The 14,302-nt window shown below is 50.6% G+C and overlaps 1 protein-coding gene across 1 annotated transcript; it reads right to left on the reverse strand.

Annotated features, from left to right (window-relative positions):
* Positions 1-533: 533 nt before the first annotated feature.
* Positions 534-9,163, reverse strand: CC3H1orf115 (chromosome C3 C1orf115 homolog). The gene is made up of 2 exons (XM_045455720.1): positions 8,762-9,163; positions 534-2,769 (listed from the first exon to the last, which is right to left on the reverse strand). The coding sequence occupies exons 1-2, from the start codon at positions 9,047-9,049 to the stop codon at positions 2,650-2,652; spliced, it is 408 nt and encodes a 135-aa protein (XP_045311676.1). The 5' UTR covers positions 9,050-9,163; the 3' UTR covers positions 534-2,649.
* Between the last annotated feature and the right edge of the window lie 5,139 nt (positions 9,164-14,302).

Raw genomic sequence — 14,302 nt, forward strand, 5'->3', positions numbered from 1 at the left:
TGAGTAAAATGTTTCTCAGCAAATACAGGTCCTATATTTTCCTCTCAAACTCCTCAGCCCTTTACCCTGGGTGGGTGGGGGCGGGGGGTGCTTGCAGTCCTGGGGGCACTGGTTGGCTGCAGCCTCCTCTGCCTGGCAAAGTAAGAAACCACCTTCCTTTTTCATACCCAGCCTCTATCTTCGAGTTACATGTTTTGGCTCTGGAGCACAAAGGCTGGTTTTGAACAATGGGAGGTTCTGGAAATGTTCACTTATAACAAACACGTGAGCTGGAAACCTTTCCTGCTGGGTTTCTAGACAACCCCCTGCCTCCCCCCCTCCCCCCCTCCCCCCTCCCCTTAACACCCAAGCAGAGTTCTGGCGAATAGGGACCCTCTCCCTCCCCTTGGGCCTTGGAGGGGCACTAGGCTCCTTGTGCTGCCTGACTGGCCCTCACCTGCTGCACAAGTTAGCCTTGGCGGGAGGCTGGGGGAGTCTCCCCGGGGCAAGGCCAGAAAGTGAGGGGGGAGAAAAACTCGTTACACACAGAAACATTACACAAACTGAGGGTTTTATTTACATAACAGGGCATGAAAAGGGTACAAAAGAAGCCTCTTTCAAGCGTGTAAAAGCAAAGCTCTAAAACTCAATTCCCAGTAGGGCGTGGACCCCGAAGTTAAAAAAACAAAGCTGAGGACAGAGAACAGGTGATAGGGGGATCTGCCACACGGGTGCCCGGTGGCCGGGGAGGTGAACACTCGCCGGGGACGCTGAGCGGCTTGGAGAAGTTCATCTTCTGTACACACGAATCTGGCTCCCAGGACAATCCCTGCGAGGTTCCGCCTTAAGAAATTTCTGGGTTAATTCTTAACCAGACTGTAGGAGTTTCAGGGTCAAATGTGTCTGGTCTGATCCCGTGTCTCCAGTTTGGGAGTGGGGTAGGGAAGGTCTTCACTGGACAGGCCCTGGCAGCTCTGGTCCTTTTCTGGGTCACACTTCCATCCCCCCAGGGGACTCAGTGAGCTTCTCAGCCCCCCCACCCCCGCCCCCTGGGGAGGGGCATCCTTCAAGTTCACGGCAGGCTGCTTCCTCCCGTCCCCCTTCTGTCACTGGTGGGCCGGACAGGCCCGCCTGGCTCTCCCACTAAACCACGTCTCTCCCCCCAGTCCCAGCGTGACCAGGCAAGCTATATTTATCTTACATGTGTGAAAATGTGCCATTATCAACTTTCCTCATTTGAGTTAAAACAAGACTGTCTGTTTTCTCTTTTCCTCACAAATACTAATGGTCCAGGAACCGGATCCAAGTTCATCTGCAACGTGGGTTTCCAGAACGTGAGGCTGAGTCCAGCTACAACTTCCTCCTCCACCCATTCCTTTTTCTGTCCCCGTCTGTCTGCCCACCTTCTTCACTTCCGGGGGCCACCTCGTCGGCTTGACCGGCGAGGCATGAACCCGGAGACCTCCTTTGCGGAGTCTGGGAAACTTGTCGGGGCCACAGGCAGGTGTTAACACCCATTCCACAGACTGATCAGCAGCCATCACTTCGGACCTCTGGATGTTCTGGAAACAGGTGGCACAGTGGCCCATCACGAGGGGTATGGGAAGAGGAGCCTCCTCTCCTTTCACCTCCCCGGCCAACGGTCCAATGGCAGTCCGTGGTTGTCCTGGGGACAAACTTGGCAGCAAACGACAAGGATGCTACATGGGCAGCCGGTGAGAGCTCATGGGCCTCAGAGGGTTTTTCAGCGCCAGCCATGGCACCTCCAGCCGCCCAGCCTCCCTGGTCCCTACCCAGAGCTGGAAGCCCAGCCCACCTAAGATTTCCCAGCACCGGTACACCAGACCCGGCCCCCATCCTGCCACTTCTCCTGTGCACCATCTTTCTTTGTCTACCTCCAACACACCCGTCTCCTACTTCCTGGCTCCTCCTCTAAATCGCACACTTCCCCTGCCAGGCCTAGCGTCTCCTTCTCTCCCGAGACAAAGTGCCCTCGGTGGCTTGGCACAGAGGCACGGACAGCCGTGGGGAGCAGGCGACGGTGCCCAGCAGCGGAGTCAGGACGCCCACCGTCAGCCGGCCACAGGCGTGCAGCAACAAACACGCAGCCACACTGGGCTGGCCCGGGCACAACGCGGGCACTCCCTCCAGCGACCTGTGCAACCCAGCCTGTATGTGCACTTGGGACTCCCTCCTTGCCTCATCAGCAGCGGCTGCGTGCTGGTGTCACAGGAGGGTGGGAATCACAAGCTTTATCTACTTTAAACAGCCACCCGTCTCATCAACAGTCTTAGAAGCATCACGACCTTCACGGAGATTTTCCTTCCTTGCTTCTTGGTGACAAAGGGGTGGAGGAAGGAGATGGGGCACAGACAGCCAGACAGTGCCTCTGCTGTCCTGGGAACCGAGGGCAAACCATAACCCCAAACCGAACACGGGCCTCACTCTGCGGGATCGTCCGTCGGAGCCACCCGTGTCCTAGAGTCATGAGAAGCTCAGCAGATGGGCAGGGATGTTCCATTCACAGCAGTCATCCAATTCAACAAAGAAAGCCGTTGTCTTCCCCCAGGGATTTTGCGGGTTCGGGTCTGAAATGGTCCCGGATTCACAGGCTCCCGGAGCAGGAGAGCGTCCATCCTTTCTCCAGCGCGTCGGTCCCCGCGGCGCCCACTAGCGGACGAACGAGACCACGCTGGTGGCTACCCCGAATGGGGCGGAGTAGGCCGCGGCGAAGCCCTGCAGGCCGATGACAATGTAGCGGCACCCTTTGGTGATGACCTTCCCAACATTCTATTTTTAAGAAGAGAAGAGAAAAGCAAAGGGGCTGGGTTAGGCACCTCGTAATCCCTCACACACAACGGTGACCCGCGCAAAGGATCATGGTGCCTCTTTCCCTCAGGGCAGATTAGCAAGTGACCGCGTCTCCACCTCCGCCCCCCACAGAAGAACAGGTAGGGACTCAGAACAGACGTCATCATCCAGCAAAGCAGTTCAAGGCGATGTGTGTTTCCAGCTGATTCAGACATCTTGGGAACAGGAGGCAGGCTGCTAGTTCTAAGACCAGACCGGTTTTCTTTCCTCTTTTTTTTTCTTTTTTTTAAAAAAAAAATTTTTTTTTAACGTTTATTTATTTTTGAGACAGAGAGAGACAGAGCATGAACAGGGGAGGGGCAGAGAGAGAGGGAGACACAGAATCTGAAACGGGCTCCAGGCTCTGAGCTGTCAGCACAGAGCCCGCCGCGGGGCTCGAACTCATGGACCGTGAGAACATGACCTGAGCCGAAGTCAGACGTTTAACCAACTGAGCCACCCAGGCGCCCCTCCTCTTTTTTTTCAAAGTAGGCTCCACACCCAATGTGGGGCTTGAACTCTGAGATCAAGAGTCACATGCTCTACTCACTGAGCCAGCCAGGCACCCCTGGTTTTGTTCTATTTTTTATTTATCTTTGTTTCATTTCTCCCCTGTGGTGATTTGTTTTGAGAGAGGGAGCACACCCACGCTATCAACACAGAGCCCCACGTGGGGCTCGATCTCCCGAAGTGTGAGACCATGACCTGTGGCCAAAATCGGGAAGTGGATGCTCCACTGAACGAGCCACCCAGGTGCTCTTTGTTTTTTTTTTTTTTAAACCAAAGTCCACTCTTCTTTGTTCCAGCCAAGCATCATCTGAAGGCTGGGTCAACTCTTCCTTCACCCGCCAAATCTGAAAGCCCACTCGGTCCTCCCTCCCTCCAGGGCACAACCCACACCTTTGTGTCTAAAGACTCCTGCTGTTCTCGGATTGCTGCATCCCTCAGTGCAATTATAAATTCCTTGAGGTGCATCAGTCCATTAAGCATCTGGACTTTGGCTCAGGTCATGATCTCGAGGTCTGTGGCTTTGAGCCCCGGGTCGGCCTCTGTGCTGACAGCTCGGAGCCCGGAGCCGGCTTCCGATTCTGTGTCTCTCTCTCTGCCCCTCCCCCACTTGCACTTATGGGCACGTGCTCGCTCTCGCTCTCTCTCTCTCAAAAATAATAAATAAACATTAAAAAAACCCCAACAACTCCTTGAGGGTAGGATGACAACAGGCTTTCTTGCTACCCACTCTTTTTCTGCAAGGCCTGGTGCTAGACAGGGGCCATCAAGGGATTCAAAAGGAATCGCAACAGGAAAAATGCAGCCGGCTACCACCCACTAATCCTGATGTGCTGTTACCCCCGCCCCCCATCCCCAAACCTCTCCCAGCTTCCCTCATCATTCTGGATGATGTCAACATCCATGGAGGTGACCTAGACCCCACCACACGCCTTGTCTTCTGGCCCCCTGACTTTTCCAACTCCAGTAAGCACCTAAAACTCCTGGTTTCCCTTAAAATCCCTGATCTCAATCCCAAACCTCACTTCCAACACCGCCCAGCAAACCTACTCTGCCGATCTGGTAGGCTGACTCTCCCTCTCTCCCCGATGAAGGGACTTTCTGGTGCTCATTACTGTATCCCCAGCACCCGGAAAGGGCCTGGGTCTTTCTTTCGGAAACTCTCAGGCTAAATGAGGAGCCCTGGGAGATATTCGGGTAACATCCATGGCTTCTCTAGACACGGATTCCTGGCATACTGCCCTGCGGACTTCTCACTGAGACATCAGGGTGCATGCGTGGGGCGGGGGGTGACGTGATGTTGCTAAGAGAGCCATCTCTGTTATTGAGTAGTAAGATTCGGTGGGAGAATTTTACTTGCCTCCTTGAGATAACAATAACAAAGGCGACTGTTCTCTGGGAGCAAGTGTAACAGTCCTCTGTAAGCAATGCCACCAGAATCACGGATGGCCTGCATTAAACTTGACATTTTTGGTATCTGCGCATCCATTTTCCTCAGGCTGCTACTTTCAAAAATTGCCTGGCACATCATTTTTCTAATTTAGAAAAAAGTCACCAAGGGGCACCTGGGTGGCTCAGTCAGTTGAGCGTCCGACTTCGGCTCAGGTCATGATCTATCTCATGGTTCATGAATTCAAGCCCCGTGTCGGGCTCTGTGCTAACAGCTCAGAGCCTGGAGCCTGCTTCGGATTCTGTGTCTCCCTCTCCCTCTGCCCCTCTCCTGCTCGCACTCTGTTTCCTTCTCTCTCAAAAATAAACATTAAAAAATTTTTTAGAAAAAAGCTACTAAAATAGCTCATTAGCTGGAACACTGTCAGAGCAGATTGGAGGAAAGTGATACAGAGAAATGTAAAATACCTATTAACGACCAGTTGATTAAACACCAGTCATGTGAGGGACGTTTTGAACTCTTTGACCTGAGTCAAGTTTTCAACCCAAATAATCTCTCCAGAGAAGCGTTGAGACATGGGGGAGCACAGGGCAGTGTGGCAGGCTGAATAACGCCCCCCAATTCCAAGAATCTGTGCCTATGTGGCCCTTATGTGTCAAAAGGGACTTTGCAGATGTGATTAAAAAAATTTTTTTAATGTTTATTTTTGAGAGAGAGAGAGAGAGAGAGAGAGAGAGAGAGAGAGAGAGAGCATGAGCAGAGAGAGGGAAACACAGAATCTGAACCAGGCTCCAGGCTCTAAGCTGTCAGCACAGAACCCAACGCGGGGCTTGAACCCATAAACCGCGAGATCATGACCTGACTGTCGTCGGCTGCATAACCAACTGAGCCACCCAGGCACCCCCCGCAGATGTGATTAAATTAAGGGTCTTGAGATGGGGAGGTGGTCCTGGATTATCCAAGTGGGCCCAATCCTTTTAAGAAACCCCATATATTTAAAAGGATCCGAAGAAAGACAACAGTCCTTACAAGAGGGACACAGGAGGGGTCAGACGGAAAGCAATGTAATGACAGAGGCAGAGGGAGAGGGAGAGATTTGCGGACGATGCAGTGCTGGCTGTGATGGAGGATGTGGAAGCTTTGGAAGCTAGAACGAGCAAAGAGCCTGGTTTTTCCCTGCAGGCCCCACGGGGCCCAGCGTGCAGACTTCGGCGCAGTGAGACTGATTTCAGGCTCCTGGCCTCCAGACCCGCACAATTTGTGCTATGACCTAAACCACGGCGCTGGTGGTAATCTGTTAGGGCTATCATAGGATGCCAGGCTTTTGGGGATTCTCTGGTATTCAACTAACCCCCAGGGAAGACAGGGATTCCCTGCGCACTTCTAGTTAAACAAACAAACAAACAAACAAAACCTAGCTGCCCACAAAGATCATTTCTCCCTGAATATAAAGACCAAGCCTTCAGTTTTGAAATGTGGTCAGGACGCAGGCACAAAGCTGAGGTGGGCAATCAGCTACAGACTGAGGTTTTTTCTGGGTTACAGCTCATTAAAACCTAACCAGAGGGGCGCCAGGGTTTCTCAGGCGGTTAAGCGTCAGGCTTCGGCTCAGGTCATGATCTCACGGTTCTTGAGTTTGAGCCCCGCGTCGGGCTCTCTGCTGTCAGTGCAGAGCCCGCTTAGGATCCTCGGTCTCCCTCTGTCTCTCAAAAATAAAGGAACATTAAAAAGCAATAAAAGCTGGAGCATTTGGGTGGCTCAGTCAGTCAAGCAGCCGACTCTTGGTTTTGGCTCAGGTCATGATCTCGCAGTTTGTAAGTTTGAGCCCCGCATCAGGCTCCTGGCTGAGGCTGTGAAGCCTGCTTGGGATTCTCTCTCTCCCTCTCTCTCTGCCTCTCCCACTGCTCATGATCTCTCTCTCTCTCTCCCTCAAAAATAAATAAATAAACATAAAAAGGAGCATAAACATAATCAGGAAAGAAACAGTCACACGGGGTCTCTCCTTCACCCCCTGAAATAACAGCCAACAGTCACAACAGCCCTTCCACACGCCAGGAGTGCTCGGAGATCTTTGCGTGGACAAACTCATTTACTCCTTGCTACGACCCTAGTCTTATCCCATGTTACAGATGAGGAAACTGAGGCAAAGAGGTGGGCATAGCCACCAACAGGTGGTGGGGGCAGGGGCTTGAGCCTGGCAGTCTGGCTCCAATGCCCCTGTCCTTACCTGCTTGCTACCTAGAGCATGAGGACATTTTTCTCCCTCTTGAGCTGAAGGTTATTCCACGACCGACACTTCCTCTTTCTGACCCTCTCCTAGCTGCCTGATGACCACGCTGTCCACGCAGAGCCTGATGTGGAGCTTGTAGATCATGACTTGAGCTGAAACCAACAGATACTCAACTGACTGAGCCACCCAAGCACCCCCAATGCAACCTCTCACCTTTTTTTTTTTTTTTTTTTAATTTTTTTAAAATAAAACCTCCCCCCGGGTCATGATCTCACCATTCTCGAGTCCGAGCCCCGCATCAGGCTCGGAGCCTGGCGTTTACTTCGGATTCTGTGTCTCCCTCTCTCTCTCTGCCCCTCCCCCACTAGTGCTCTGTCTCTCTCAAAAATAAACAAACACTTAAAAAAAAAAAAAAAGAAAACGGCCTGAGCTTTCCAACCTCCTGAGGACTCTGTACCATGCGGCTCCATGGCGGTGCCCCAACTATGCCAGGATCTCCCCGGGAAGCGTGGACTTCACTGGGGCAGGACTGCTCTGTATCTATTTTTGCATCTCCAGTGGTTAGCACAATCCCTGCACGTGGCGAGCTCCCAGAAACCACCTCCAAGGGCCACCCTGTGACCCGAGCTGTCCACATTACCACTTCACCAGCTGAGGCAAATGATGGCTTGCTTCCTTGTCCTCCACTGAGACCAGGAAGAGCACGAGGAGTCCTAGCGCGACTCTGAGCTGGAAAGTCCCGACTTGACAGTTTTTAGTAATAAACCTGTACCACTGGCTGCTCGTGCACTGTCCCCAAAGCTGCTGACTGCTTTTTACAGGGGATAATAAACCGAAGTTCCTAGGAGTGGAGACTGGATGGCTTTAGATATGATAAGAGGCCACTGGATGACACAGATAATGAGGCAGTAAAAAGCAGATGGCGCCTTCGGCCAGGACACCATGAGTTCTGCGACAGTCTTCTGTGTGGCCCTGTCCTGCCCCAGGGAGCGGACTCAGCAGCAGCTGCAAGTGATTCCAGGCAGAGGCACTTGGGCACCTCAGGCTCTGACCTCTGAGGACACTGTCATTTTATCCCATATTCCTATTCTCTCGCTCTCCCCCTCTCTGTCTCACCCCTTCCTCCTCCCCTGCCCCCACCCAAGGCAAAAGGCATGTCTGCAGGCCCCAGAATACACCCACAGACGACTGGGAGAAGAGAAAAGGAGATCCAACAAGTGCCTGTGTACCTATCTGTTGAGCTCCCAGGCCCTGGAAATAACCGTGGGAATATATGGGGGTCATAACCCAAACAGCTCTCAGCTGGAGGGACACCCTGGCGAGGACTGTTGGCAGAGAACAGATGAACTGGCCCCCAACTCCCTACTTTCCAGCTGGGTCGCCTTCTACAAGTCCCCTAACCACGCTAATGCCTCAGTAGTCCCCATCTGTAAAATCGGGAATTCTGTCCCACCAACTGGACAAGGGAGGTTAAGCCTCCCGGGGATCAGAGCCACCGGGAATGTTGGCACCTTCTGGAAATGTTACCAACCCGCCAGCCCCAGAGGAGCGGATGCATCGGTGCTCCCCGAAAGCCCTGGTTTGGCCTCTGTCATTACTTGCGACTTCCTTTTCCCTCACCTCCCGGACGACAGGCGGAACACTTTCTGGTGCTCTAGTAGCGACTATTGGCGAGGGGACTCAGCGGCAGCCCGGAGAGGCTGAGCGCAGCCGGACGGTGGGGACCCGATCCCCACCCTCGCGGCGATCGATCGCTCGGGAAGCCGGGGCCCGGACCGCCCGCACCCCGACCCCGCGGGCCCTACCTTGCCGTACTTCTTCAGCTTCTGCCGGTACCTCCTCTTGGGCTTCTCTCCCGGCGCCGGCTCCTCCAGCGGCTCGTAGCGCTCGGGGAGGACGGCCAGGTGCACCTTGCGCGCGCCCCGGGCGCCCGGGCGCCCCGCGTTCGCGCAGCTCGCCGCCTCGTCCCCGCGCTCCGGCTGCTCCAGGAGGGCGGCCGCCTCCTCGTCCCCCTCCGTCCGCGCTCGCCCCCGGGGCCCGCGGCGCGGGAGGCCTCTCGCCGCCTTGCTTCGCAGCCTGGCTCCCACCGTCATGCTGCCGCGGGGCCCTCCGGCGAAGGTCAGGGCTGGAAGACGCCCGACCTTTGCGCCCCGCCCGCGCCTGCGCCCCCGCCGCCCGCCCCAGCCCGGACGGGGCGGGGAGGCAGGCGTGGGGGACTTGGGTGGCAGCGCCCCCTGGCCGCGGGGCCCGGAATTGCGCGCTCGGCCCCACCCGCCTACCTGGCGGCCAAAGCGGGGTCGGGGGCGGGGAGGGGGGAGACCCCGAAAGCTGGGCGCGCGGTGAACGTACAAAACGCGTTCAGCCGCAGCCGCAGCGAAATAAGTGAAACCCAAATAACGAGGCTTCACTTGCCACGTTCAAAGTGGCAGAGGTGATAATAATAGAAGTAAAGATTATACCCAGTGCCGCTGAGGGCGTGGTGAGACGGTGGTGATACGATGGTACGGTGTTCAAGGGATGCACGCTGGTGACCAGCTTTTGGGAAGGCGACCAGAAAATTCTCACCAAGAGTCCTGAACACACGGCCACACCTGTCTAGGCACCTGTCGTAAGGATATAGTCAGAAACGCAAAGCTCAGTGAGTCCACGGTGGTTAATCTCAGTCTGATTCACGGTGACGAAGCGAAGCACACCAACGGGGTTGGGCAGGCTAAATTCTGGTGCAAGCCTATGGCGTCACGTGACGCAGTCATTAAAATGAGGTTTTCAGCAATATCACGGGCAGGTATGCATCTCTGCATTCCTGGTGAATCTTAACCTTCTAGGGACGCCATACTGTCTTATGCGGGTAGATATCTTTTAATTCTTGCAAGCTACACGTTAAGTAGAGAGTAATATGGGTTGTCAATTTCATTAATAGTTTATGATTTAAAAAATTACAACACATTTTTTAAGGTTTCGTTTTGAGAGAGAGAAGGACAGAGTGTAAGCAGGGGAGGGGCAGAGCGAGAGGGAGACACGGAATCTGAAGCAGGCTCCAGGCTCCAACCTGTCAGCACAGAGAAGATGTGGGTCTCGAACTCATCAACCCTGAGATCATGACCTGAACCGAAGTTGGATGCTTAATGGTCTGAGCCACCTAGGTGCCCTAATTTCATTAACATTTTAATACTATTAAAATGCACGATACGTTTAAGAATGATTTGGATATGTTGCTGTAAATACATAAAATATTTACGATATAAATATAAAAATATTTTTTAAATATTAATTTTAATTTGAGGTCTTCTATATTAAATCTCTTTCCGTTCAAAAGGTGATCAAAATAGATGGCATAATAGAGAGGGGAAATTAAACGTCTGCATTCATATTTTAAAGTATTTTCTTAAAAAAAAAATGTATCTGTGGTTATTGTCCAGATCCCACTGCATGCACAATTGGGAATTTAAGGCATATGACGTATTTTATTTCTGCACCAAAGGTAAAGAGCAAACACTTCAGGCAAATTCAGTGGAAACACGGGATTGCAGTTAAAGGGTATTACAGCTAAAATTCGGTACAATCATAAAACAAAGGTCTTCCATAAATTGTTTTTCTTGAATACTGAAGAGTTTCCTGAAATTTTGTTTTCTCTTTCCTGGAGAGACCAAGTGTTTTCCGGTCTGGCGCTGTGAGGGGCTGGCCATGGGGAGCCCACCAGGAGTTAGCGGAGCAGGGGGCCGGGCTGGACTGCGGCTGCAATGAGATGGAGTTCAGCTTTGGTTGGTCCCGGACTCCGGTCACTGTCAAGGAGCCAGAGGCTTTGATCTTGTCAGTACCTGGACTGGCAGCCCAGCACCAGCGTGTGGGAGCACCTTTGGCTGGAGCTCTCGCACGGCTCTGGAATGCACGACTATGCACAATGGTCCGGGAAGCCCACGCTGCCCGCCCGCATTCAGCTCAGTGGCTGGTTCAGGAATGGAGGCTTCGGTGGCTACCCACCTAGGACAGGCTTGCCCCTGTCCGGAATGCCACTGGCCAAGGCCTGCCTGCACCCACCACTCCTTGGTACCACTATAGAATACGATTTTTATTGGTGTGTGCACAGATTTACATCTGTACGATCTAGACGGAGAGAGAGCCTACTGCATCGTTCTCCATCAGAACCAGAGTCAGAAGTCACCTGTGGCTAAAGCTTTAAAGTGACATACGTAACATCTGAAATAACTCTTCAACACTATAATGGAATTGTGTCTTATTTGGTTGTTTTTATCCAAAAGCCACTGAAGATTTGGAACACTACTGAGCCATTCGCACTTAATACTATTGACAATAGAAAAGTGTATGTGTACTGTCTGTTAGCTGGAATGAAAATTAAAAGGAAAAGAAGAAAAACATATGTGTAGAAAAATAAGGTCAGAATTATGACCTTATGAGTTAAAAGAATATTTCTGACAAAACCTGAAAAACCTGAATTGGTATATATTCTCCCAATAGTATGCCATTCTAATACATATGTATATTCCACTGTGTGTGTGTGTGTGTGTGTGTGTGTGTGTGTGTATTTTTCTTGGAGGTAGATTAAGATGTCTTAATAAATGGTACTGTATTTAGAAAACAGCAATATAGAAAACTATCTTGGCTTATATATATTGTAAAACTAAATGAAGCATTATTTAGACCTGTGGTTTGATGTGACAATACTTAGAACACACGATATATTGATTGGAAGGGATTGGAATCATATATGACTGACAGAAGAAAAGCTGGCTGGGCCAGGGGTCGGGGGAGGAGGCAGATAACCGAAAAGCTCTCATGTTAGGATAGGATTTAGTACAATAGAAGTCTGATTGGAGTCAGGGAGCTGTGGCTTCTAAATATATTAAGAGAGATTGAATAGAGGAAGTCTGACTAGGTCTGTCCAGCCTTGTTCAGATTGCACATACATAAATCTTGCACATATAACTGTGCAATGAGTCATTGTAGGTGATCCAGACAGTGATTTAAATGAAATTCTCATTTTGTACTACGAAGATTCAACTGTTGAGGTATTATTATTTATCTTCATGATGTGAACCAATAAAACTAATTCTTTTGTCAGTGGCTGAAGACAGCCCCAAGTGGAAAGCAGAAGCTAAAATATAAAGAGCTCGGAATTGTCAGGGTGCCTGGGTGGCTCAGTTGGTTAAGCGGCCGATTTCGGCTCAGGTCATGATCTCACAGTTTGTGAGTTTGAGCCCCTCATCGGGCTTCGTGCTGACGCCTGGGAGCCTGGATCCTGCTTCAGATTCCGTGTTTTCCTCTCTCTCTCTCTCTCTCTCTCTCTCTCTCCCTCCCCCACTCATGCTATGTCTCCCTCTCTCACAAAAACAAACATTAAAACATTTTAGAAAAAATTTATAAAGAGCTCAGAACTGTCAAACTCTGACCCCTTCAAACTGAAAACGAACTGAAACATTTGGACAGAACTTCCACAACCCACAGACTGAGGGATTATTTCAGAGTAATAAAGCCAAGTAATTTCACTGTGCCTTAAGGACACAGGCAAGTACAAATACAAATTCGCATTTCATTTAGCAGTGGTATCATAAGCATTAATTCTGGCATCACTATTGTGGATCTATTTCTTTTATTGGCAAGTAAAATAAATCATTCTGTTAGCTTTGTTATGAATCAAGAGTTTCAGACTGACAATTACATGAGTCATCTATGATAAAAATAATGAGGCCTGGGGCGCCTGGGTGGCGCAGTCGGTTAAGCGTCCGACTTCAGCCAGGTCACGATCTCGCGGTCCGTGAGTTCGAGCCCCGCGTCGGGCTCTGGGCTGATGGCTCAGAGCCTGGAGCCTGTTTCCGATTCTGTGTCTCCCTCTCTCTCTGCCCCTCCCCCGTTCATGCTCTGTCTCTCTCTGTCCCAAAAATAAATAAACGTTGAAAAAAAAAAAAATTTAAAAAAAAATAATGAGGCCTAATTATAGTTTGAATATAGGATTAAGACTTTTCAGTTTGGTCTCTAATATCAATTTCCACTGAAGGGAACTGGGGCTTAGGAAACTAGCTGATTGCACGTCTGGGACAGGGCAGGTATAAGATGGGTACGGGATGTCTTGTTACCAGAAAGCAAAGACACTTAAAAGAATTTGCCCACTTTTGTCCAAAGGCTACATGGGCAGCTTAAGGATTGCTTTGGCTAACTTGTGACCTTTCAATCACCAAAACATAACTAATGACTACAAATAATCGAAACAAATCAAGTCAGTGAAAAGCCATCAGTTCATCACATTTTCTAGGAGAAAAAAAGGAGGGGGTCCTGGGTGGCTCAGTCGGTTAAGTGTCCAACTTCGGCTCAGGTCACGATCTCATGGTTCGTGAGTTCGACCCCTACGTCGGGCTCACTGCCGTCAGAGCAGAACCCGCTTTGGATTCTTGGTCTCCCTTGCACTCTCTCCCTCTCTCTCTTTCAAAAATAAAAATAAAAAATAAACATTAACCAAAATTTTAAATAAAAAAATAAACATTAAAAAAATCATATGGTATAAAAAGTGGGTTATAAAAGATAATGTTATTTTTGGATGCCATTTTAATATCTTTATGGTTTTTGGCCCTGGTAGCTGCATACAATATAAAAAAAAAACCTGCAGTATTCCATAAAGTTCCAAAACTTATTTGGATATGAGGGATCCGATGGCATGAAATTAAGGTGCCTTTGTCGCCAGATGGAAAGATTTAAATAACTGAAGAATTTTAAAAAGTGCAAAATCCCACTGAAGCAGTGAAGTACGTTACCTCAGATTCCGTGAGTAGGCAGAAGAGATAAACTTGCTCTTGGTTAAGTCTAGATAATGTCGGCCATGGGACCAAGCACTCTTCAGGGGGCAATGGGGTGTCCGCTGTAGAGACAGGTCCCTGGGGTTCCCCCCTGTGGTGGGTAGTGGGACAGAAGCACCGCATCCCGGACACGGTTTTCTCTGACCTCTAGTGGTTCCCTCTAATAATAACTGGAGCTAACAACAGTTTCAAGTTGTCAGCCATTTTAAAAGAAATGGCGTGGCATTTGGGGGCTTTGGGCTGGGATTCTATCCATTCAGCGTGGCAAGCGGGATCAGCTCACACACGGAGCAGAGCCTTTGATTGATAAATGTGTCATGACCTAAATGCAGCTTGACGGACCACACTTTTCTAAAATTAGGTCCACAAGGAAACGTGCAGAAGGGGTTGCTGTTGATGAAAATGTTGGCAACATTAGCGGCACAGCAAGCTGGGATTCCAGAAGCCCAAGTGTGAAAACTTGCGGGGTCAGACTTTGAACCGAATCACTTACGACACCTCTGAAGCCAACTTCCTCGTCAGAGAATGGGGGCGTAAAAG

The sequence above is a fragment of the Leopardus geoffroyi genome, chromosome C3 (assembly GCF_018350155.1).
Source record: "Leopardus geoffroyi isolate Oge1 chromosome C3, O.geoffroyi_Oge1_pat1.0, whole genome shotgun sequence".
Taxonomy (NCBI): domain Eukaryota; kingdom Metazoa; phylum Chordata; class Mammalia; order Carnivora; family Felidae; genus Leopardus; species Leopardus geoffroyi.